Source organism: Solanum lycopersicum, chromosome 7 (assembly GCF_036512215.1).
Source record: "Solanum lycopersicum chromosome 7, SLM_r2.1".
Classification (NCBI taxonomy): domain Eukaryota; kingdom Viridiplantae; phylum Streptophyta; class Magnoliopsida; order Solanales; family Solanaceae; genus Solanum; species Solanum lycopersicum.
The window spans coordinates 51,458,857-51,481,116 of record NC_090806.1 but is presented as its reverse complement, the minus strand read 5'-3'; the positions used below and the strand labels follow the sequence as shown (position 1 = coordinate 51,481,116).

The 22,260-nt window shown below is 36.1% G+C and overlaps 2 protein-coding genes across 2 annotated transcripts; one reads left to right on the top strand and one right to left on the bottom strand.

Moving 5' to 3' along the window:
* Positions 1-1,741: 1,741 nt before the first annotated feature.
* LOC101266046 (heat stress transcription factor A-7a-like) lies at positions 1,742-3,472 on the bottom strand. Its single transcript, XM_004243702.5, has 2 exons — positions 2,923-3,472; positions 1,742-2,688 (listed from the first exon to the last, which is right to left on the bottom strand). The coding sequence occupies exons 1-2, from the start codon at positions 3,274-3,276 to the stop codon at positions 1,972-1,974; spliced, it is 1,071 nt and encodes a 356-aa protein (XP_004243750.1). The 5' UTR covers positions 3,277-3,472; the 3' UTR covers positions 1,742-1,971.
* A 17,379-nt stretch (positions 3,473-20,851) lies between these two features.
* LOC109120700 (vegetative cell wall protein gp1-like) lies at positions 20,852-21,475 on the top strand. The gene has a single exon (XM_019214715.1). The coding sequence runs from the start codon at positions 20,852-20,854 to the stop codon at positions 21,473-21,475; it is 624 nt and encodes a 207-aa protein (XP_019070260.1).
* The last annotated feature ends 785 nt before the right edge of the window (positions 21,476-22,260 follow it).

Here is a 22,260-nt window from a genome sequence, read left to right as displayed (position 1 = left end):
GAATGACCAAAAATAATGCAATATGCCTAACATAAAGGTCCAATATTTTACATTTTATTGCTGTACGTGTAAAAATTCAAGTTCCTCTTGTGCCCCTGGATGGTTAAAGAAGAGGATGCGAATTTCTAAAAGATTTCAAATTCAAGTTCCACTATTTTTTGCCCAGGGATGGTTAAAGAAGAGGCTTTGAATTTCTTATTCGGAAGCCAAAATATTGAGAGCCTGTTTGAGTCAGCTTAAAAGCTGGTCAAATTGACTTAAAAGTTGGTTTTGACCTATTTAGCAGTTTGGTAATACTCAAAATAATTTATTTTAAGTTAAAAAAAACTTATATTAAGCAAAAAGTTAAAAGTTGGGATATGAGTGTTTTTTTTCCAGCTTAGGAGCTGTTTTAAGTTGACCACATTTTTACCTTTTTGCCCTTAATATTTTTATACAATCTCCAAATTACCCACATAATCCTAACATTCTTTCTTCTATTTTTTCCTTTTCACATGTGGATGATAGACAATTAATATTACTAATGAATGAAATAAAATACATCTTAAATCTTTCAAGTAATCTATTCAAATTATATAGTATTAAAATGTAAAATAAGTTGCACATATAACTTAAATAAAATTTATATTCCTCTTATAAATAATTTGTGATGATAAAAAAATATGTGAATGATAGACAATTATTATTACCTATGGATGAAACTAAAATAAAATCTTAAATCGTTCTTTAATCTATTTTCAAATTATATATCTTTAAAATCTATAATAACTTTATATTCCTCTTAAAAATAATTTGTAATGAGAAAGAAATATGTGAATGATAACAAAATATAATTATTTATGGCTGTAAAATATAAATTAATTAATTTTTATTATGTTAACAGCTTTTAAGGATATTTCAAATATTTTGATTTAAAAAGCTGTTTATCAGCACTTGTTTGCCAACCACATCAACAACTTTTTTTTTAACTTCAGCACTTTTATCCAAACGCATAACTGCTTATTTTAAAAATAAGTTTCAGCACTTTAAAAGTACTTTTTTAAAGCTGTTTTTATTAAGTTCATCCAAACGGGCCCTGAGGGACCCATCCTGCACCACTTTTGAGTTCTGGCTTTCGAACCAGAAGTATGAGGTGTGGCCTGGTCGGTCCCTGTTTTTCCAAGGATTCATCCACTTTTCGAACCTTCTCTAATTAGATAGAACCCTTTCATTCTTGTCAAATGGCCCGAAAACCCTTTGCCTCCATCGGAATCGTGCTTTGGATTTCTTTACCGAAAAGAAAAAGGATACCGGACAAAAACCCCAATTGAGGCCTTGAGGCCCGATAAAAAAAGACATAAAGAAAATCGAGTTCATTGAGCCGTAACCGTTCGGGCTTCCGTTCCTCCATAGGGTATGCTCCACTTTCCTCCCTAGGGTATGCTCCCCGGGGGCAGGCCTGGGCCTACCAGGCTTGACGCCCCTCTTTTCCAAGAGAAATTGCTTTGCAGGGATCATATTGTGAAGAAGATCATCAATAGTATAATGTAAAACCTAAAACCTTTTGCCGATCATTTTCTGGAATTTTTTTCCAAATAACGTACAACTCTGAATCCCTCCCAACAATGGAGGGTAACAAATAAGTTGGGCGGGAGACCAACCATATATATACAACAAAGGTGAGAAACTACAACAATGGAGGGTGTAACAAATAAGGTGGGAGGAGACCAACCACATATATACAACAAAGGTGAGAAAGTGCTAAAGCAGGAAGAAAAGACCATATTATATTTACTAATACTATGCATGAAACTAACATTCATATTCTTGTTCTACAATATTCTCCTCTTCACCAAACCCCTATCAAACTACTTAATTTTCTTCATCTTCTGTAAAAACCTTTATACATTGTTAGTTACTACCAACTGATAAAACATTCATTGTGATTTTCTTAAGCTAGCTATCTGTTGGACCATCCTAACTCTCGCTCATTTAAGGCATACACTTGCACTCGGATGGGTTCGAGATCAAATCCTCTAGTTCAAGAACAATCTCACTTTGATACTTATCTGTTTCTGCTCCATTCTCACAAATCATGTCATCCTCCATCAACTTCTCCCACAATATATAGTTCTCAGATACCATCTCCGGGCTGCTGTTATTTCCCTTGCCTTTTTGTTCCTCAACTGGACTATTCGACGATTCATCACAAGAGAAGAGTGTTTGTATCTCCGACTTAATTGTTGTGTACTCCTCTTGATTTTCATCACTACACAACCTTCTCTTCTTGGTCCCATTCTCAACCGTTGTTGTCTTCCCCTGTTTCACCTTTTCAATCAGATGTTGAACAAACATAGGGTTGTGGAACGTTTTCGCCAGGAAGATCACCATATACTTTTGTTTAATCTCACTATTCTGTAACCTCTCCTTCATAGTAGCTAAATAGTTATCAGTGCTCTCTTGTTGCTGTTTAAGCTTCAGAATTTCCATCTTCAAAGTGTTGTGATCCTTTTTCAGCTTTTCTATCTCTGCTGCTTCAGTTCCATCCTTGCAACAACCTCCTACCCAAGATTTTGCTCCTCCACCACCTCCTCCTCCTAGTTGAGGATACTGCTTTCTTCTCTTGATATTTATCAGCAAATGCTTTTTCCCTTTCTGAAAACCCTCATTTGCAAATTCCCATCTATCTGAATCAATTTTCCTGAAACGCTACAAATCCACAAAAAAAAATAAAAATACCACAATAGTCAAAAGATAAATCTAACATAAAAACAGTGGATGGAGATACAAGTCAGATATACCAAACCAATTCAGAACCCAATTATTAACCAAATTACAATTTCACAAAAGGAATTGAGTTTACTATTAAAATTAGAAGAAGCAGATGGTGAAAATGAAGTAGAAATTGGTTAATTAATTAAGGAAAATCAAGTACAAACTTACATAGGTATTGAGCTGGCGGATAAAGCTAGAGAAGTTGTTGTGCTTAAAATGTTTAGGTAGAAGATGAATTGAAAATTTGTGAGGATCCCAAACAACAAAGCTGTTTTGACTGTTACTCCATGAGATTATAGAGTCGGTATTTGGATCATCCACCATTTCAAACGTCTTCTTCAAAAACGGAGGTGGACCTACATCACGCAACCCATCCAAAGGCTTTGGTACTGAATCCCCAATAATGTCATCTTCATCATTAATAAATATAACTGGTTCTTCTTTCACCTCTACTACTACTCCACCATTAACATTCATCTCTTTCTCATTCACATCAATCAACATAGTTTTCTCCTCTTCCATTTGTTGATTACAGAATTGGGTTTCTATATATAGTTGGGTGAAGCGGTGAGCTCAGAGGTGTGTGGAAAACTGAGCAAATAACTAAAAGCAATGTGTAACGGACCGTTTCAGACCATCTTGCCATTTGTATCCTTTCATTTCTTTTTTCCACATCACTCACTCCCTCATTTTTTAACGAAATGTTTATTTCACCCACACTCCTTTATATATATATATATATATATATTTATTATAATATATATTCTTTTAATATTATATTACAAATGACACTCACTCCTTATTCATTCTGTCTACATTGTAATTTCAAAGAAAACTAATAGCGATTATGGTATTGAATAATTTAATTTTTTTTAATTAAATATCGAATTATTTTTAATTAAATACAAAAAACCTATATATATATATATTATATAATATTAGTAATTTAATTAATCTTTGACGTACATACACTAATAAAAGACTTCAAATTTATAAGCTATTAAATATAAAATAAAATATTTAATTAATTATATAAAACTCAGAGACTAATTTTGGGTGCATTTAAATATTTTTATTCATGGTTTAGGGTCTTAATAAATTAAAAGAAAAAGAAGCAAACTTTATCCAGTTATTTGAAAATCAAATAGAAACAAGAAAGGAGTAGTCAGTCAGGTGTCTGTGTTGGCAGATTGCTATGATAGTAGTGCAGGCTAACAGAAGCCACGTGGCATAAACTTTTATCCACTTTAAGCAGGACCACTACATTATGGGGCCCACAACCGAATGCTTAAAACTGGTGGGACCCAACTATCTTTGGCGATTTGGCCACAAACGTGGCTTGCTCGTATCACTGCCACCAAAGGAAGCTAGGACTATTCATACAATAAGTTTTTTTTTTTTATATATATATTTCTGTCTTTTTATTTTAAATATTGATTATATTCTTTAATTATATTTCTAATATATTAAAAATGTTACCAAACTATATCAACAAGAAATGAATAAAATAGGGGAACATAAGATACTTCTTATTAGTATATTCAAGATTTATAAATCTTCTTTATAATGAAAGAATTTTTTTTACTTATAGGAGATATCTAAAGGATTCTTAATTATATTGTAAAGGTAGGGACAATTTAAATGTATTAATAGTATAAAATAAAAATTAAATGGCGTTTTAAATTTAAATTGTTAGAAGTTTTATATAATTAATTTAATCTAATTTTCATATGATAATATAATCATTCTTATTTAAAATTATTTTTCATGAAAAATAATACTCTAAATATGTCAAAAAATTTCTAATAATCCCTTTATTTTTTGTGAAATGTGTACTTTTTCTACAAATAGTGTTCAATGTTTATTAAAAAATAATAACTTATAACCTATTATTATAAAAAAAAAATGAGGTCCCATAAATTGGGGACCCAAAGCACTTGTCTTTTTTTAACACTGCCGAGCCACCCCGCTTAAAAGGACTCCATATAACTAGACATTCACTATAATACAAATATGTTTATAACACTCCCCCTTGAATGTGGTAGATTATATGTCTTATTAAACCTTACGAGATAACACTCATTGAGAAAAAAATCTAGGGAAGAAAAAAACGTACGCATATCTAATAACGCATTATGGATGTCTCACTAAAAACCTTACAAGGAAAATTCAATGGGACAAAACCTTTTGAGAGAAAAAGAGTATATCACGTATTAACTCCCCCTAATGTGAACATCAATCTACATACTTGAATCTTCGTTTTTCAAGTTTGTGCACTATCTTGTTGAAAGTTGTAGTTGGTAGAGACTTCGTGAATAAATCAACTATAGTATTACTTGAACAAACATGTTGCATGTTGTTGACACCATTCTTGGGAGCTCATGTGTATAGAAAAGTTTTGACGAAATATATTTTCTTCCATCTCTTTTTATAAATCTTTCCTTCAAATAAAATTTTTGTGCAAGTTTCTTACTTCAACTTCTTTAAGAAAATAATCTATTGCTTGTTGAAAACTCTTCAAGAGTTTCAATTCAAGTCACCAACTTGCATGACAATACTTGTATGTGCTTTATGAATTTTGAATCTATTTAATTTTACGAGGATTATAATTAAGTTTTTAAAAACTTGTATATGCTCTAGATTTTGAACTCATTAGTTATTTTCATATCATTTTTGTCAGGTGACAATATTTAATATTAAATGTATGACATCTTCCAGTGCCTAGATTGCAAGTCAAATAAGCTTTATGCTTACCAACATGCATCATTTCACCTTTCACTTGTGGAGCACATTTTCTCCTTATTATGATAATTTTGATTCTTCAATCCTCCTCTTTTTTCAAGAATTATTTTATTTAGAATTTGATTAGTCTATCATGTTTCATGCATGTCGTAGACTCTATCTTTAAGGGACATTCAATAGGAATGTTTACAACTCTTGGATTGCTTCTAATCTCCTCCTAATGTTAGACAAAACTAATATATGTCTCAATCTTTTGGAGAATCTATCTTTGTGCATCATTGAATATCCATTGATTATATAGTACATATAAAAATGATCAGATGAAATATCTGGTCTTTGACCATAAATCAATTTGAAATAAAATTTAATCATAATTTATTAGTCTGATGCATACTACTATATTATATTTCAGACCGTGAAACTTTCTTCTCATAAGCAATGATTGACTATTTATTTGAGGAATTTAATGTCATATTAGCTTGGATATTTATCAAAATTTCGAGATGAATTATCTTGATTTCATAATCTGAAAGTTGTGCTCTTAACTTAATTATCTTGCACAAACAATTTTGCGAATGTCAATCTGCAAGTTGACAACAAACGAAGATGTGATAATATTATAGATTTAACATCTCGTATCTAGAATTAACTAAGGTTAAGCTAAGAAAAAAAAAATCAAATTTGGAAATAAGTAAGGAAATCTGAAAAATTTCCAGATTTAAAAATTGAGTTTTGGACATTTTCAAATGACCATAATTTCCAACTCAGGAGGAGTTTGGATGATTTCTGTATATGGATGGAAAGCTCTTGGGAAGATCTTTCCAATAATGCCAAGTTTGCGAAATTCTGAGTTTGTATGAGGAAGACATGCCTTTCGAAAGTTGGGCTATTAAGTAGAGGAATTTCCAATCTGAATTTGTTAAGGGCGATTTGATCTTTTCCTAAATCAATTACTGAATTCGTTTTTGAGGTATTAAGTTGGGGTATAAGCTGATAACATTCAGTTTGCACATTTAAAAAATACATTAGGGTTTTGAAAGAAAGGAGAGAAGAGGAGAAAGAAGGAAAAGACGCAAGAACACCAAGAATTCGTTGCGAGGATTTCATTGGGTGAACCCTATCAGGTATGTAAGATCATTCGGTATTGGGTTATTTCAACACCCCCAATTTGATTCATTGCAGAAATTTAGAGTTATTTGAATTCAAATCTTGAAGTTCTTGATGAAAAGTATGAAGTTCTCGTTGGTTGACTTGTAGTTGATCTCTAGTAGTTTTGGTTCTTGTTTTTAGACTGTTTTTCTGATCTGAACTATTGGGTAATGAGTTAATTATTTATCCTAAGAGTTTCGGGTGGGATCCATGGAAGTTTGAAAAGGTTTAGAGATGAAAAACGAAGATGAAAGTTGGAGGTCCCGTCAGACGGCCCTTGGGACACCGCGCCTGCCAGAGCGCCTCAAGACAGGCTCTGTCAAACAGGCCCTAGCACGGCGCACCAGCCAGAGCGCCTCAGACCAGTGTTTGTCTGACAGGTCCTGGTGCCTCGCGCCTTTCAGAGCGCCCCGACCCCCCTGGAAATTCTATTCTTTCCCTATCTTTTGTACTAGTTCCTAAGTGATGTACCCTTCATTCCTAGTTGATTTCAACAATCTAAAGTACATCTAAACATCATGAAGTCATCCATAAATATGAGATAATGATTCTTGAATCTATAATCCAAATTATAGGGAAGTTAGGATCAAAGTTAAGAAAGTAAGAAGGCAAGTCTAAAGAGCAGTCAGAGGTGGACCAGCCTGAAGAAATGTACAGGAAAAGAGGTGCCAAATGCACCAGGTGTGCAACCCCAAGGAGAGGTTACCAATGTTGAGTTCTGGGAAGCTATACGGATGTTAAATCAAGTAGTAACCAACCAAATCAGGCAGCAAAGAGAAGTTCGACAATAAAGGGTTGATACCTTAAGAGTTCATGAGTTTCTGAGGATGAATCCTCCTAGTTTCACTGGATCAAGCACTACTGAAGATCTGGAAAACTTCGTGGAAGATTTGAAGAAAGTATTTGAGGTAATGCATGTGGTTGATGTGGATAGGGTTGAGTTGGCTGTTTATCAACTTAAGAGTGTTGCTAGAACCTGGTTTGATAAGTGGAAGGGTGGTAAAACTGAGGTGAACCACGTCCAAGTTGGGCTTATTTTGAAGAAGCCTTCTTGGAAATGTTCTTTCCTCGCGAACTGAAGGAAGTGAGGGTACATGAGTTCCTTACTTTGAAACAGGACTCCATGAGTGCTCATGAGTATCGGTTGAAGTTCACCCAACTATCTCGCTATGCACTGGAGATGGTTAAGGACATGAGGAGCAGAATGGGTATGTTTGTTGCCGGGTTGGGTCGTGCTTCAAGTAAGGAAGGTAGGGTTGCCATATTGATAGGTGAAATGGACATATCCAGGATGATGGTATATGTACAACAAGTTGAATAGGAGAATCTGAAGGACTGAGAGGAGTACCGAAACAAGAAGGCAAAGATTGGGAATGAGTCTGGCCAACAAAAAGTGGTTCAAGTCGACCACAGTTTCAGAAACAAAAAGGGCATGCACCATCATCTGCTAATGCACCTGCACCTAAAAATCGAGGTGAGCATAGCGGCCACAATTCACAGCACTTCAAGGCTAGACCAGCTCAATCTCAAGGTAGGGCTCCTGCATGTACCAAGTGTGGTAGACACCACCCAGGAAATTCTCATAATGGCCAAATAGGTTTCTACAAGCGTGGTCAAGAGTGTCACTTCATAAGAGAGTGCCCCAAGAATAATCAAGGTGGTGGAAATCTGGGCAATAGAGTCCAATCTTCATTAGTTGCTCCACCAGATAGGGATGCACCTAAAGGATCCACTTCTGGTACCGGAGGAGGGGCGAACCGTCGCTATGCAATCACTAGCCGCCAAGAGAAAGAGAACTCTCCACATGTTGTTACGGGTATGATCAAAGTCTTTACTTTTGATGTTTATGCTTTATTAGACCCAGGAGCAAGTTTATCCTTTTGCGACTCCTTTTGTTGCAAATCAGTTTGAGATTTTTCCTGAAAAACTCCTTGATCCGTTCTGTGTTTTTACACCTGTTGGGGAGTCTATCCTAGCGGAAAGAGTCTATCGTGATTGTTCTGTTTCCATCAATCACAAGTACACCGTGACTAATCTAGTAGAATTTGACATGGTAGATTTTGATGTCATTCAAGATATGGACTGATTTCATACTTGTTATGCATCAATAGATTGCAAAACTCGAGTTGTCAAGTTTCAAGTTCCAAATTAGCAAGCCATAGAGTGGGCTAGTAGTTCAGCAGTGCCTAAGGGTCGTTACATTTCATACCTTAAGGCGAGGAAGGTAGTTTCAAAGGGATGCATCCATCGCTTAGTCCGAGTTAATGACTCAAGTATTGGGGTACCTTCCCTTCAGTCAGTTCCTATAGTCAATGAGTTTCCAGAAATTTTTCCTAATGATCTACCCCGAGTCCCTCTAGAAAGAGAGATAGACTTTGGCATATACATCATTCTAGATACTCGTCCTATCTCTATTCCACCATATAGAATGGCACCAGTAGAGTTAAAAGAGCTAAAAGAGCAATTAAAAGGTCTTTTAGATAAAGGCTTCATTCGAACAAGTGTCTTACCTTGGGGTGCTCCGATCTTGTTTGTTAGAAAGAAGGATGGATTCCTTAGGATGTGTATATATTAACGTCAGTTAAATAAGGTGACCATCAAGAATAAATATCCTCTTCTAAGGATAGATGATCTTTTTGATCAACTTCAGGGTGCTCCTTACTTTTCCAAGATTGACCTCAAATCAGGCTATCATCAGTTGAAAGTAAGGGACTATGATATTCCTAAGACAGCTTTTAGAACAAGGTATGAGCATTATGAATTTTTGGTTATGTCCTTTGGTTTGACTAATGAACCTGCAACGTTCATGGATCTTATGAACAAGGTCTTAAAACTTCATTTAGATCGATTTGTCATCGTCTTCATTGATGACATACTGATTTATTCAAGTAATTAAGAAGATCATGCTAGTCACCTCAGGATTTTTTCTAGATATTGAAAGATAAGGAGTTGTACGCCAAGTTCTCCATGTGTGAGTTTTGGCTTAAGTCTGTGGCATTCTTGGGACACATTATTTCTAGTGAAGGGATTAGAGTTGACACTCAGAAGATTGAAGCAGTTCAGAGTTGGACTAAACCCACATCTCCAACAAATATAAGGAGTTTCTTGGGCTTGGCTGGCTATTATAGGAGATTTGTTGAAGGTGATTCAAGAGAGATTGAAGGCAACACAAAGTTGCCAAAAGTCTTACACAGATGTTAGGAAAATACTATTAGAGTTTGAGGTGGACGATTGAGTGTATCTTATGGTTTCACCCATGAAAGGAGTTATGAGGTTTGGTAATAAGGGGAAACTTAGTCCCTGGTATATTGGACCTTATAAAATCTCCAAGAGAGTGGGCAATGTGGCTTATGAGTTTGAGCTACCCCTAGAGTTAGCGGCGGGTTATCCGATATTCCATATTTATATGTTGAAGAAGTGATTGGATGATCCTTCATTGATAGAATCACTAGAGAATGTGGGGATTAAGGATAACTTATCTTATGAAGAAGTTCCGATTTAGATTTTGAATTGTCAAGTTCGCAAGTTGAGGACAAAAGAAGTTGCTTCAGTCAAGGTCCTTTGGAGGAAGCAATTTGTTGAAGAAGCGACTTGGGAGGCTGAGGAGGATATGAAGAAGATATATGCACATCTCTTTGAATCCGAAGAGAACGCAGATCAATGTACTAAATTCTCTTTTTAGCACTTTAAAAGGTCGTATATAAGCATGTTAGTAATTGTTTTTGTTTGTGAGTACTAAAATAATGTTACTACCCTTAGCTTAGTGAATGAATCTCATTCGAGGACGAATGTTCCCAAGGGGGAGATATTGTAACATCTCGTATCTTGAATTAACTAAGGTTAATCTAAGAAAAAAAACAAGATTAATCAAATTTGGAAATATGTAAGGAAATCTACAAAATTTCCAGATTTCAAAAGTAATTTAGTCATTTTCAAACGGTCATAATTTCTAGATTAGGAGGAGTTTGGATGAGTTTTGTATATGGATGGAAATATCTTGGGAATATCCTTCCAAAAACTCCAAATTTGCGAAATTCTGAGTTCGTATGAGGGAGATATAACTTTCGAAAGTTGTCTTGTTGAGCATAGGAATTTTCAGTTCATATTTGTTAAGGGCGTTTGGTCTTTTCCTAAATCAATTACTAATTTTGTTTTTGGGGTATTAAGTTGGGGTCTAATCTTATACCATTCAGTTTGCACATTTACAAAATAAATTAGGGCTTTGAAAGAAAGGAGAAAAGAGGAGAAAGAAGGTGAAGAAGCAAGAACGCCAAAAAATCATTGTGAGGATTTCGTTGGGGTGATCCCTATCAGGTATGTGAGATCATACGATATTCATTTCTTTCACGGACCCTCCAATTTGATTCATTACAACAATTTAGAGTTATTTGAAAGTAAATCTTGAAGTTTTTGATGAAAAGTTTAAAATTCTCGTTGGTTGATTTGTAGTTGATCTCTAGTAGTTTTGATTCTTGTTTTCAGACTTTTTTTTTGAGTCTAAATTATTGGGTAATGAGTTATTTAGGGATCCTAAGAGTTTGGGGTGGGATCAATGGGAGTTTGGGAAGGTTTAGACATGAAAAACGAAGAAGTAAGTTGGATGTCTCGTCAGACGACCCTTGGTGCGCCGCGCTTGCTAGAGCACCTCAATGTAGGCTCTGTCTGACAAGCCCTGGCGCGGTGAGCCAGCCAGAGCGCCCCAGACTAGTGTATGTCCGACAGGTCCTGGTGCCTCGCGCCTCTCTGGGCGCCCCGACCCCCTGGAGACTCCTTTCTTTCCCTATCTTTTCGTAATAGTTCCTAAGTTTTTTATCCTTCATTCCTAGTTGATTTCAACACTCTAAAGTAAATTTAAACATCATGAAATCATCCATAAACATGAGATCATGATCCTTGAATCCATAATCCACATTCAAGGGAAGTTAGGATCAAATCAAGGCAGCAAGAAGCCAAGTCTAAAGCTATGAGCTGAGTAAAAGTAAAGTTTTCAAAGTTCTTAGAGTCTTACTTAAACTTTTTTAATTTTTTTGAAAACTCAAGTTCGCGTTAAGTAAAAGATTAAAAGTTTAGTTCATTTCTCAAAAATATATAAGAGGACTAAGTATTCCTTAAGAATTAAAGTTTCAAGTTAAGTAAAGAGCAAGAGTTGAATTCATTTCTCTATAGTTTATAAAAGGGGGACTAAGTATTTCCAAAAGGTTGATAAATTTTTCACATTTACGGAAAATATGATTTCCAAAGGATTTTGAACTAAAATGAGGAACATCGATTCAAAAGGCAGCTTTTTAAAGCTAAAGGTTCAGTAAATTATCTCAACTCAAAGGAAGAAAGTTTTTTATTTATAAACTATGAGCTAAAGTATGTTTTGGGAGTACTATTGAGCACTGATGTGGGAATGAGAGTTAAAATAAGTCAAGTTCCCATGTAAACCATGTAGCTATCATTGGTATTAATGTGTCATACTTTTTAGATGATCACGTAAGTTTAGCTTGTGGATCCACTAGGTTGAGGATTTCTATGCGACGTCAAAGTATACGACATTTCTGGTAGCGTAGTTTAGACGTTGTATCACCACTTAGGCTCAAAGTGGCGGTTTTCGGCTAGAGAAACTCCCACAAAAAACTATATTAATTTCATATATAAGTAAAGTCGAGTTTATTATTGTTTTATCTTTAATGAACTAAGAGCTACTCTGTCTTATCAGTTTTATACACACACACACACACACACACACACACACACACACACACACACACACACACACACACACACACACATATATATATATTACATATATTTTTATTTCTTTATATTGAGTTGTTATCTTTTGAGTTGAGCAAAGCCAAGGTAAGTTAATCCTTACTTCATTTCAAACATTATAGTTGTACTTAGCATTCCAGCTCGCATACTTGTACATTCAATGTACTGATGGCAGTTGTCCTGCATCATTTTATGATGCTGACGGAGGTAACTAGGATCAACATGCATCACTCTGTTGATCTAGATTGAGATTCAAAGTCAGTGTTGAGCCTCCTTGCATTTCGGAGGAAATCTATTTCATTTACTTAGTATTTTAGTTGTATGATGTTGTGTGGTCTATCCCAACATCCATCTTTAGTCAGTTTAGAGGTATTATCAGACAATTAGTGATTCAGTTTGAAATTGTTTTACTTGTTGAGACTTAAGTGCCATTTTGGCCAGATATTATATGAAGTGTTGGTTTTGAACATGCTTATTTCATAAGTAAGTTGAGTTTAGTCTTCCACTAAGTTAAGTAAGTCAGACCAAGTGTTTGCTTGTGAGCTAGTTATGGCCTCTAAGTGTCGGCCACGTCCAAGGTGCAGGTTCAAGGCGTGACAATAGATGCATATCTTTATCATATCACATGATAGGTGAAGGGGCCCATATTCACCTTTAATGCATTTTAGAATTTAGGGATTTAGACTCAACATTAATCGATCCAATCAACTTTTCACGAGAACAAGCAACAAAAGAATTTTTGAAGAATCTTCTAGTTTTTCAATGTATGTCCATTACTCAGTATGCACATCTTTGAGATGGCAAAATTATTCATGTCAACTAATAAATCATTAGACTCGTACACTCCAAGTTTACTCTACCATGTGACTTTTGCTTTACTAAATTTCAAATTTATTACTATTATATGAGAAAATTTCAAATTTTAATACTCTGGGAAAAAATTTCGGATTTATTTTTCTCACTTGTTCTACCTCTTCTAAAGGTGAGTCATGATCCCATCACTAAATAGACTAATCTGATTATCAGAAAATTATTTCTCTAATCATATTATTTATCCCAATACTTTCACAAACATCAAGATGTGAGATAACAATATGCACTAATAAGACCATCTAGAAGAAACATCTATTATGACCATTAAGTATCTAACCAATCCTCTATATGGATGAATAGGTCCACAAATATCTGTATAGGTTCCTAGAACGCAGGGGATTCAATCAACTTTTGTTTATGATGGCCTCATTAACTTGCCTTGATAACATACCGTACAAGCAAATTTCACTATTTAAAAAAATCTTTAGGTTCTTTAATGGATGTCTATTCGAATTATCTATAGACTATAATTCACCTTATCATTATAGGCTCATGATGTCCCATACAATCATGCAAAAGTATGATAGTATTGAAATTAGTGTTAGAATGTGCCTCAATTGCACTAATTATTATCTATTAAAAGTCAAAAGATAAAGTATGGACTTTCTTTTAACATATTTCTTTCCAGATACAATCTTGTTGATACTACATCCACAACCAAAGATCGTGATAGCATGGTGGGTTACACCTCACTCACTTTGGAGAATGGATTTGTACATATTTTTAATGAAAAGTACTCATTCTTCATGAATGGAATACAATCAGCATATCGTCTTATGATAGCTTTAATACCTCATTTTATGTTCATGTGCATTATTCAATAACTTTTCTTCTTTCAGACATATTATGCACTACCACCACATTCACTTTAAGTAATGGAGCAAATTTAGTAAATTTCATGACTTCTCATAGAAAAACACATTAGTTTTTTTTTTCTAGTCATATTATATAATCAATATGGTGCATTAAGACTCAAATTTAATGTCTTATCCATATAAAAGTGTCTTAGGACATTAACTGATGGATCTGAACCCAATATCTTATCATTATGGGCACCAAAACTTTAACCCAATATTTTACCCTCTAGTGCGATTGAACGTAAATTCATCATCTTATTCTTTTGATGCGATTGGACATAGATCCATCGTCTTACCCTTTTGATGAAATTGGTCATACATCCATCTTTTTATTGTCGACGAATTTATCAAAACTTAGCCATGAGCCTTTTGAAATATTATGACCACTTTCAGTGATCATTAATATAACAAATTTGATTATCACTTTGTGTGACAAGACTTGTGATAGAATATGATAAAATCGATAATTCATGTTTTGATGATAGACAAGAAGCGCAAAGACCAATAGCAAATGTACGCAGCAAAAGAAGTCAAGCTAGAGTCCAAGATCAAGTAAAATGGAGTTATTTGTCAAAGTCAAAAATAATATATTAAAGGTACAAGTTAATACAAATAAGGAAAACCTTAAATGTATTATTAAGGAAGGAAGTTGTGTATAATAAGGATTGTACTTTAAAAAAAAATCCTTGTTTAAACATAACTTCCTTACCTTATCAGATAAGGATTGTACAAGGCAAAATAAACTCTATAAGAGGAGCACGAGGCAGAGGAAGAAAGGCACGACTTCACGCAGAAAACAAGGGAGAAATATTCATCAAACTGAAGTCTTCAAGGTTGATAGGATTACTACGTTTAAAACATTCTTGGGTGAGAAGGTTTTATCGTGTAGAACTATTTGTCTTATTTTTTGTTTTGATTGTAATTTACAGTTTATTGTACAAAGGGTGAGTTTGGCTCTTTTTAGGGTTGAGTGTTAGTAAGAGTTGTAACAAAAGGTGGGTTTGGCCTTTTGGAGAGATCGATTGGAGTCAATCGAGGAGGTAGTAGAGATAAGACTTTTGATTATTGAGTTGTAATCACAAAATCTTATAGTTGAATTAATAAAACGAGGTTTTTCCTTCCTTGAGTGAGGAAGGTTTTTAATTCAATAAGTGTTTGTGTCTTTACTTAAAAGCAACTTACAAGAACCTGGTTCTTGTTCTGGGGTAAGGTTTCTTCAATTGGTATCAGAGCAGGTCTTTTCGTTAAAAGATTCACACCTTGAAAAGACTCAATGGCAGCACCACCTACCCCACAAGAGGGAGCTTCACAAACACGACCACCACTGTTCAATGGCAAATATTATGGATGGTGGAAAAATCGTATGATGGACCATCTTATTGGCAAAAACCCTGATCTATGGGGAGTAATTCTAGATGGCCCAACCATACCTATGAAAACTGCAACTGATGGAATCACCAAAATCCCAAAGGAAAGAAAAGAATGGAATGTTGAAGACAAGCTTGCAATTCAAAACAATGCCAAAGCCAAGAAAATTCTGATATGTGGCATAGGACCAGACGAATACAATCGAATCTTGTCATGTAAAATGCCAAAGCCATACGGGAAACACTGCAAACAGCTCATGAGGGAACAACGCAAGTCAAGAAGTCTAAAATTGATAACTTGAACAGGCAATATGAGCTGTTTAGGATGGCAGAAGGGGAGACTATTCAAGACATGCATACCAGGTTCACCTCCATCATTAATGAGATGTACTCTTTAGGAGAGATAGTGCCTAACGGAAAGGCAGTAAGGAAACTCTTGAGTGTCCTTCCTGAAACTTGGGAAAGCAAAGTTGAGGCTATCACTGAAGCCCGCGACCTAGACTCACTGGCAATGGATGAGTTAATTGGTAATCTCATCACATACGAACTCAAGAAAAACCAAGAAAAGGAAATTGGAGGAAAAAGAAAGGAAAGGAACCTGGTTCTAAAGGCTACTGCATCAGATGATTTTGAAGATGAAAATATTGCCCTCATAACCAAAAGGTTCACCAGAATGCCAAAGAGAGGGCAGACCTTTCAAAAGAAAGTTTTTCAAAAACCATCTGAAAACACTAAAGACCAGGTTTGTCATAAGTGTGGAAGCCCAGAACACTTCATCAAATTCTGTCCACTTTGGGCCTTAGAGCAGAAAAAGGTAAACTTTGAGAAGGGGAAAGATATCAAAAAGGATAAGTTTGTCCCCTCAAACAGAAGAATGACAACTCAAGAGGTAGACATGTCAATGAAGAGGGCTTTTGCAGCAATGGGGAATTCATCTGATGAAGAGTCTGAGGGTGATGAGACAGAAAACTAGTCTCTTTTTGCACTAGAACAAGAAGATGATTATGACTTTCTTGCCCTTGTAGCAGTGGAAACCAAGGAAGAAAAGGAAACTTGCAGATCACAAGAAACCATACTAGCACTCATGGCTGGATCAGATTCTGAAGAGGATAAAGAAGAATAAGATATGAATGAAAAGGTTAGTCTTCATCACATACAAGACAATCTAAGCTCATACCCAAAAAGGGAGCTAGAATCCCTACTCTACACTCTCATTGATGCATATAAAACTGTAGACTCAAAAAGGGAATTGACAATGGAAGACTATGCATCACTAAGAGAAGAAAACAAGATTCTTGAAAAACAGAATCTTCATCTTTTATCCAAGAATGCTAAACTAAGTAAAAACCTAGACTTGGTAACTAAAAGGAATGAAGCACTCTCGAAAGAGCTTCTTGTGACTAAAACTGAAGCATAAAATGGAATGAGATGGACCAGGTCTTCCATACTGCTTGACAACATGCACAAGAATCGCACATCTGAGAAACATGGGATAGGTTTTGATAGAACTAGCTCTCAAGTAAAAAATCCCAGCATAGATCGTCTATGCATGCACTGTGGGCTGGTAGGGCATGAAAGCCATGATTGTCAAAGAAAACAAACTGCTCATAACAAAAACTTGAAGTCCTTAAGAAAACCTCATCATGAGAAACCCAATGAGCAAAAACAAATTCCTAAAGTCAAATCTCTTCCTAGATGGGCCAGAAGAAATCTTATCCACCCATTCCCTAAGCATAAATCAAAGTGGATTTAGGTACCAAAAATCTAATTCCCAAAATTAAATTGCAGGGATCAGTGAAGAGGAAGCAGCAACAATGGTACCTGGATAGTGCATGTTTCAGACACATGACTGGAGATAAAAGAAGCTTCCTCTCACTCAAGAACATCAACAGAGGAAACGTTGCCTTTGGTAATGGCAAAAGTGGTGAAATTCAGGGAATTGGAAAGGTTGGATCAATGGATACTCATGCAATTGAGAATGTATATTATGTCAATGGCCTAAAACATAATCTAAACTAACGGAGGAAGGAGGAGGGGAAGGGTGGCGGACATCAAATGGATTAGAGTTTTCAAAAAACTAGAAGAGGTTCAATTCCTCTTTGTATTGAGCGTATCTCAAATATGTGATAAAGGAAATAACGTTCTTTTTACAGAAAAGGAATGCAGAGTAACAAACTCAGAGGCTGGGAACCTGGTTCTACTAGGTAAGAGACACAAGAATGTGTACAAAGCCAAGATTGTTGACTCCAAGGAAGGTACTGTTAAATGTCTAAGTGCAGTGTCTGATTGCTCTATGCTATGGCACAAAAGAATGGGACACATTAGCATGACAACTATAAACAAGCTCATATCTAAAGACCTGGTTAGGGGAATGCCAACCAAAAGTTTCAAGGACAACCAAGTATGTGGAACCTGCATTCAAGGAAAACAGGTTAGGTCATCCTTCAAACCAAAGTTGACAGTAAGTACTACAAAGCCACTAGAGCTGCTTCACATGGATCTGTGTGGACCAATGCGTGTACTAAGCAGGGGTGGAAAAAGATATGTGTTTGTAATAGTTGATGACTACTCAAGATTCACTTGGACATTGTTTCTTGCAACAAAGGATGAGACATTCACTATGTTTGAAATCTTTACAAAGCTGGTTCAGAAGAAATTCAACAAAGAAATAATCAGCATCAGATCTGATCATGGGTTGGAGTTTGAGAACTCACAATTCCTACAATTTTGTACTACAAATGGGATTGAGCATAACTTTTCAGCACCTAGAACACCACGACAAAATGGTGTTGTTGAGAGAAAAAATTGAACACTGGAAGATATTGCAAGAACAATGCTAATCTCAAGCAAACTTCCAAAATTCTATTGGGCTGAAGCAGTGAACACAGGATGTTATCTAATAAACAGATGTATGATCAGATCAGTGTTAAACAAAACACCATATGAGCTGCTAAAAGGAAGAAAACCAAATCTAGCACATCTTAGGGCCTTTGGGTGTGTATGCTTTATACACAACAATGACAAAGATAATTTGGGAAAATTTGATGCCAAGAGTGATGAAGGAATTTTTCTGGGCTACTCATCACAAAGCAAGGCCTACAAGGTACTGAACAAAAGAACAAACCGTGTAGAATAAAGTGTCCATGTTGTCTTTAATGAACATACTAGTGAAGAAGGAAATTCAGAGGATGAATAAAATGAGGGAACCTTCTCCAAGCCATCAGAACCAAAAATATGTGAAAAAGAACCCATACCCTCTGATAAAACATCTGAAATAGGAGATAAGTCTACCAATGAAACTGGTTCATCTGCACCTCAAGAACCAGGAAGTGTTCCAACTCACAGTTGGAAACATCAAAGTTCTCACCCTTTGCAAAACTTTCTTACTCCTCTTAACTCAGGCATATCTACAAGGTCCAAATTACGTAGTATGTGTGCATTCTCTGCCTATGTGTCCCTGATTGAGCCTAAAAATATAAAGAAAGCACTGCTAGACTCTGATTGGATTGGTGCTATGCAAGAAGAACTCAACCAGTTTGAATGAAGTAGAGTGCGGAACCTTGTTCCAAAACCCCAAAACAGGACACTGATAGGAACTAGGTGGGTGTTTAGAAACAAGCTCGATGAGCAAGGTCAAATAGTGCGCAACAAAGCTAGGCTAGTTGTACAGGGATACAACCAAGAAGAAGGTATATACTATGATGAAACCTTTGCACCAGTAGCAAGAATTGAGGCAATTAGAATATTGGTCGCATATGCTGCTCACATGGAGTTCAAACTCTACCAAATGGATGTCAAAAGCGCCTTCTTAAATGGTTACCTACAAGAAGAGGTGTATGTAAAACAACCCCCAGGTTTTGAGAATACCATGTATCCTGATCATGTATATAAACTGGACAAAGCACTCTATGGGTTAAAACAAGCACCTAGAGCATGGTATGATCGATTGTCTACTTTCCTTCTCACACATGGATATACAAGAGGAAAAATTGATAATACACTGTTTCTTTGAAAACAAGGTAAAGATCTGTTCATAGTCCAAGTATATGTAGATGACATCATATTTGGAGGAACCAATGACTCACTGGGAGTAGAATTTGCTCAACTAATGAATATTGAGTTTGAGATGAGTATGATGGGAGAGTTGAACTTCTTTTTGGGACTCCGAATTAAGCAAACTTCAGTTGGACCATCAATTCATCAACAAAAATACACCAAGGAATTATTGAAGAAGTATGATATGAATGAAGCCAAGTCAAATGACAACCCCATTGGGACAAAAACAAAGCTTGATAAAGATGAACCAGGTTCATCAGTCAACGACACCAGATATAGAGGTATGATTGGATCACTCCTATATCTCACTGCCAGTAGACCTGATGTAGTGTTCAGTGTTGGTCTATGTGCAAGGTTTCAGTCTTGTCCAAAGGAATCACATCTGAAAGCTGTGAAGAGAATCTCGAGATATTTGAAAGGCACAATGAACCTGGTTCTCTGGTATCCAACTGGTGACTCTTTTGATCTAAAGGGATTTGCTGACGCAGATTATGCAGTACATATGGTTTATAGAAAAAGTACCTCTGGGATGGCACACTTTTTAGGACCATGTTTAATATCTTGGGCAACTAGAAAACAAAATTCAGTGGCTCTATCTACTACAGAGGCTGAGTATGTTGCAGCTGCTTCATGTTGTGCCCAACTCCTTTGGATAAAACAGCAGCTTAAAGACTTTGGTATAGAAACAGGTTGTATTCCTATTCTATGTGATAACACAAGTGCTATGAACATGGCCAAAAACCCAGTTCAACACAAACGCACCAAACACATAGATGTTAGACATCACTTTCTTCGTGATAATGTTGAAAAAGGAAACATAGTAATGGAGTTCTGCAAAACTGAGAATCAAGTTGCTGACATTTTCACCAAGGCACTAGGAAGAGAGTCATTTCAGAAAAATAGACTTGAGTTAGGGCTCATCTTTTTGGATTGAACTCTGTCCAACCAAGTTCTAAGGAGATATAAACCAGGTTCAGTTAAGTTGGTTCTACATCTTTTTGTACATTTAACTGCTTTAAAAAAAAAAGGAAATTTTGTTTTTTTTGAAAAAAATAAATAAATTTTTTTTGGGGGAAATCAATTTCATCTTCTCTCTCCCATGTCACTCCTCTGAAAAGCAGGTGCAACCGTCACAACACACGTCTCCTCGATGTCAATCCCCCATAATTACTCACACCCCTCAAATACAACATCAAAACCGTTCCCAATAAAGCACTCTCTCTAAACAAGCAACCAAACTTCTCTCATCTTCATTCTTCAGAAAAACAAGAACACAAAATCCCTTCCATCACCATGGTTAATCCACTTGTTTCTTACTCTGATGACGAAAGCTTGTCTGATAGTGCATTTTCTCAGGGGGAAGAGAACCTAGTTGTTGATGTTGTACCAAATCTTGAGGAAGAAAGACAACTGCCACCCAAACCACCTACATCCTCATCCAAATCAGATCTGCCTCCATCTCCACCACCAACAACTCCATCTCCACCACCAAAAACTCCATCTCCACCACCAAAAGCTATATCTCCGCCACCACAAGTAACTTCTTCACCATCTCCAGCTATAGAAGCATCTTCACCTGTCGTTGAAAACTCCCCACCACCACCCATCATCGAATCTCCACCATCACCAGTCCAAGAAACCCCATTATCACCGGTCCAAGAAACCCCACTATCACCAAACCCAGAATCTCCCACAACCACTGTCCCAAATAATCCCCCTCCTTCCCTATCTCACCACACAACTCCTCAAAATCCACCACCATCCCCAATCCATGATGATATTCTTTTGAGCTCCCTTCACCCTAAAAAACTAAGGAGGCCAAGAAAGCACATTGCAGTTAAACAGGTTCGTCCACACCGGCCAGTGACAAGGAGTGCGCATGTGGTCAAGCCAACTGATGATGCAACATCTGGGTGAAGCATCGGCGATTGGGTAAGTCTCCTGTTCATTCATCAGTATCTCCAATGGATCTTGATTCTGAAACTGATGGTGTGTCTGAGGGTAAACATTCTACTACTCCCCAATCAAAATCAAAATCTGCAAAAAGAAATGCAGATAAATTTCTAAAAGTGGGAAGGAAAAAGTACTTCCAAACCAAATCAGTGCTTAGGGGTAGAACCTTTCACCCTGATATACTTTCAATGGATATAGTGAAGCAAGTTTGTGAACTACTAAGGTTTCAGGGGTGGCAGGAGTTATTCCTTGAACCTAGTTTGATTTATGAAAAGGAAGTGGTAGATTTATATACAAACTTGGTAATCTTAGAAGGAGATGTGGTGTCGTCCAGTGTAAAGGGGGTTGAGATTGTGTTTGATGCAACCAAACTTGGGGAAATCCTGCATATACCATCTGTGGGGGATAAATGAGTATAATTGGGGTTTTGATGAATATTCTAGCCTGCCAGCCAAATTCTCTCAAGGTAGAGTCAATTCTAGGGCTCAAACTGTTTTAAAGGGAATAATGAGATCTTTGCATAAGCTTCTTTTCGAGATAGTTCATAAGGTGATACTGCCTAGAGGTCCCCAACGTCACATTGCCTCCATAAGAGACATGAGACGTATGAATGCACTTGAGTGCAAAGAACGTATTAATTGGCCCACACTGATTATCAAACATCTTGCTAGAATTGTGGATCCTAAGCTAGGTTCTCATCATTTAGCTTTTGGAAACTTGTTGACTAGAGTGTTTGATGCATTTGAAGT

Coding starts and splice junctions, on each gene's coding strand:
- LOC101266046 (XM_004243702.5), bottom strand. CDS start 3,276: ATGGAAGAGGAGAAAACTATGTTGATTGATGTGAATGAGAAAGAGATG. Junction 2,689..2,922: donor TCCGCCAGCTCAATACCTAT/GTAAGTTTGTAC, acceptor GTGGATTTGTAG/CGTTTCAGGAAAATTGATTC.
- LOC109120700 (XM_019214715.1), top strand. CDS start 20,852: ATGGTTAATCCACTTGTTTCTTACTCTGATGACGAAAGCTTGTCTGAT.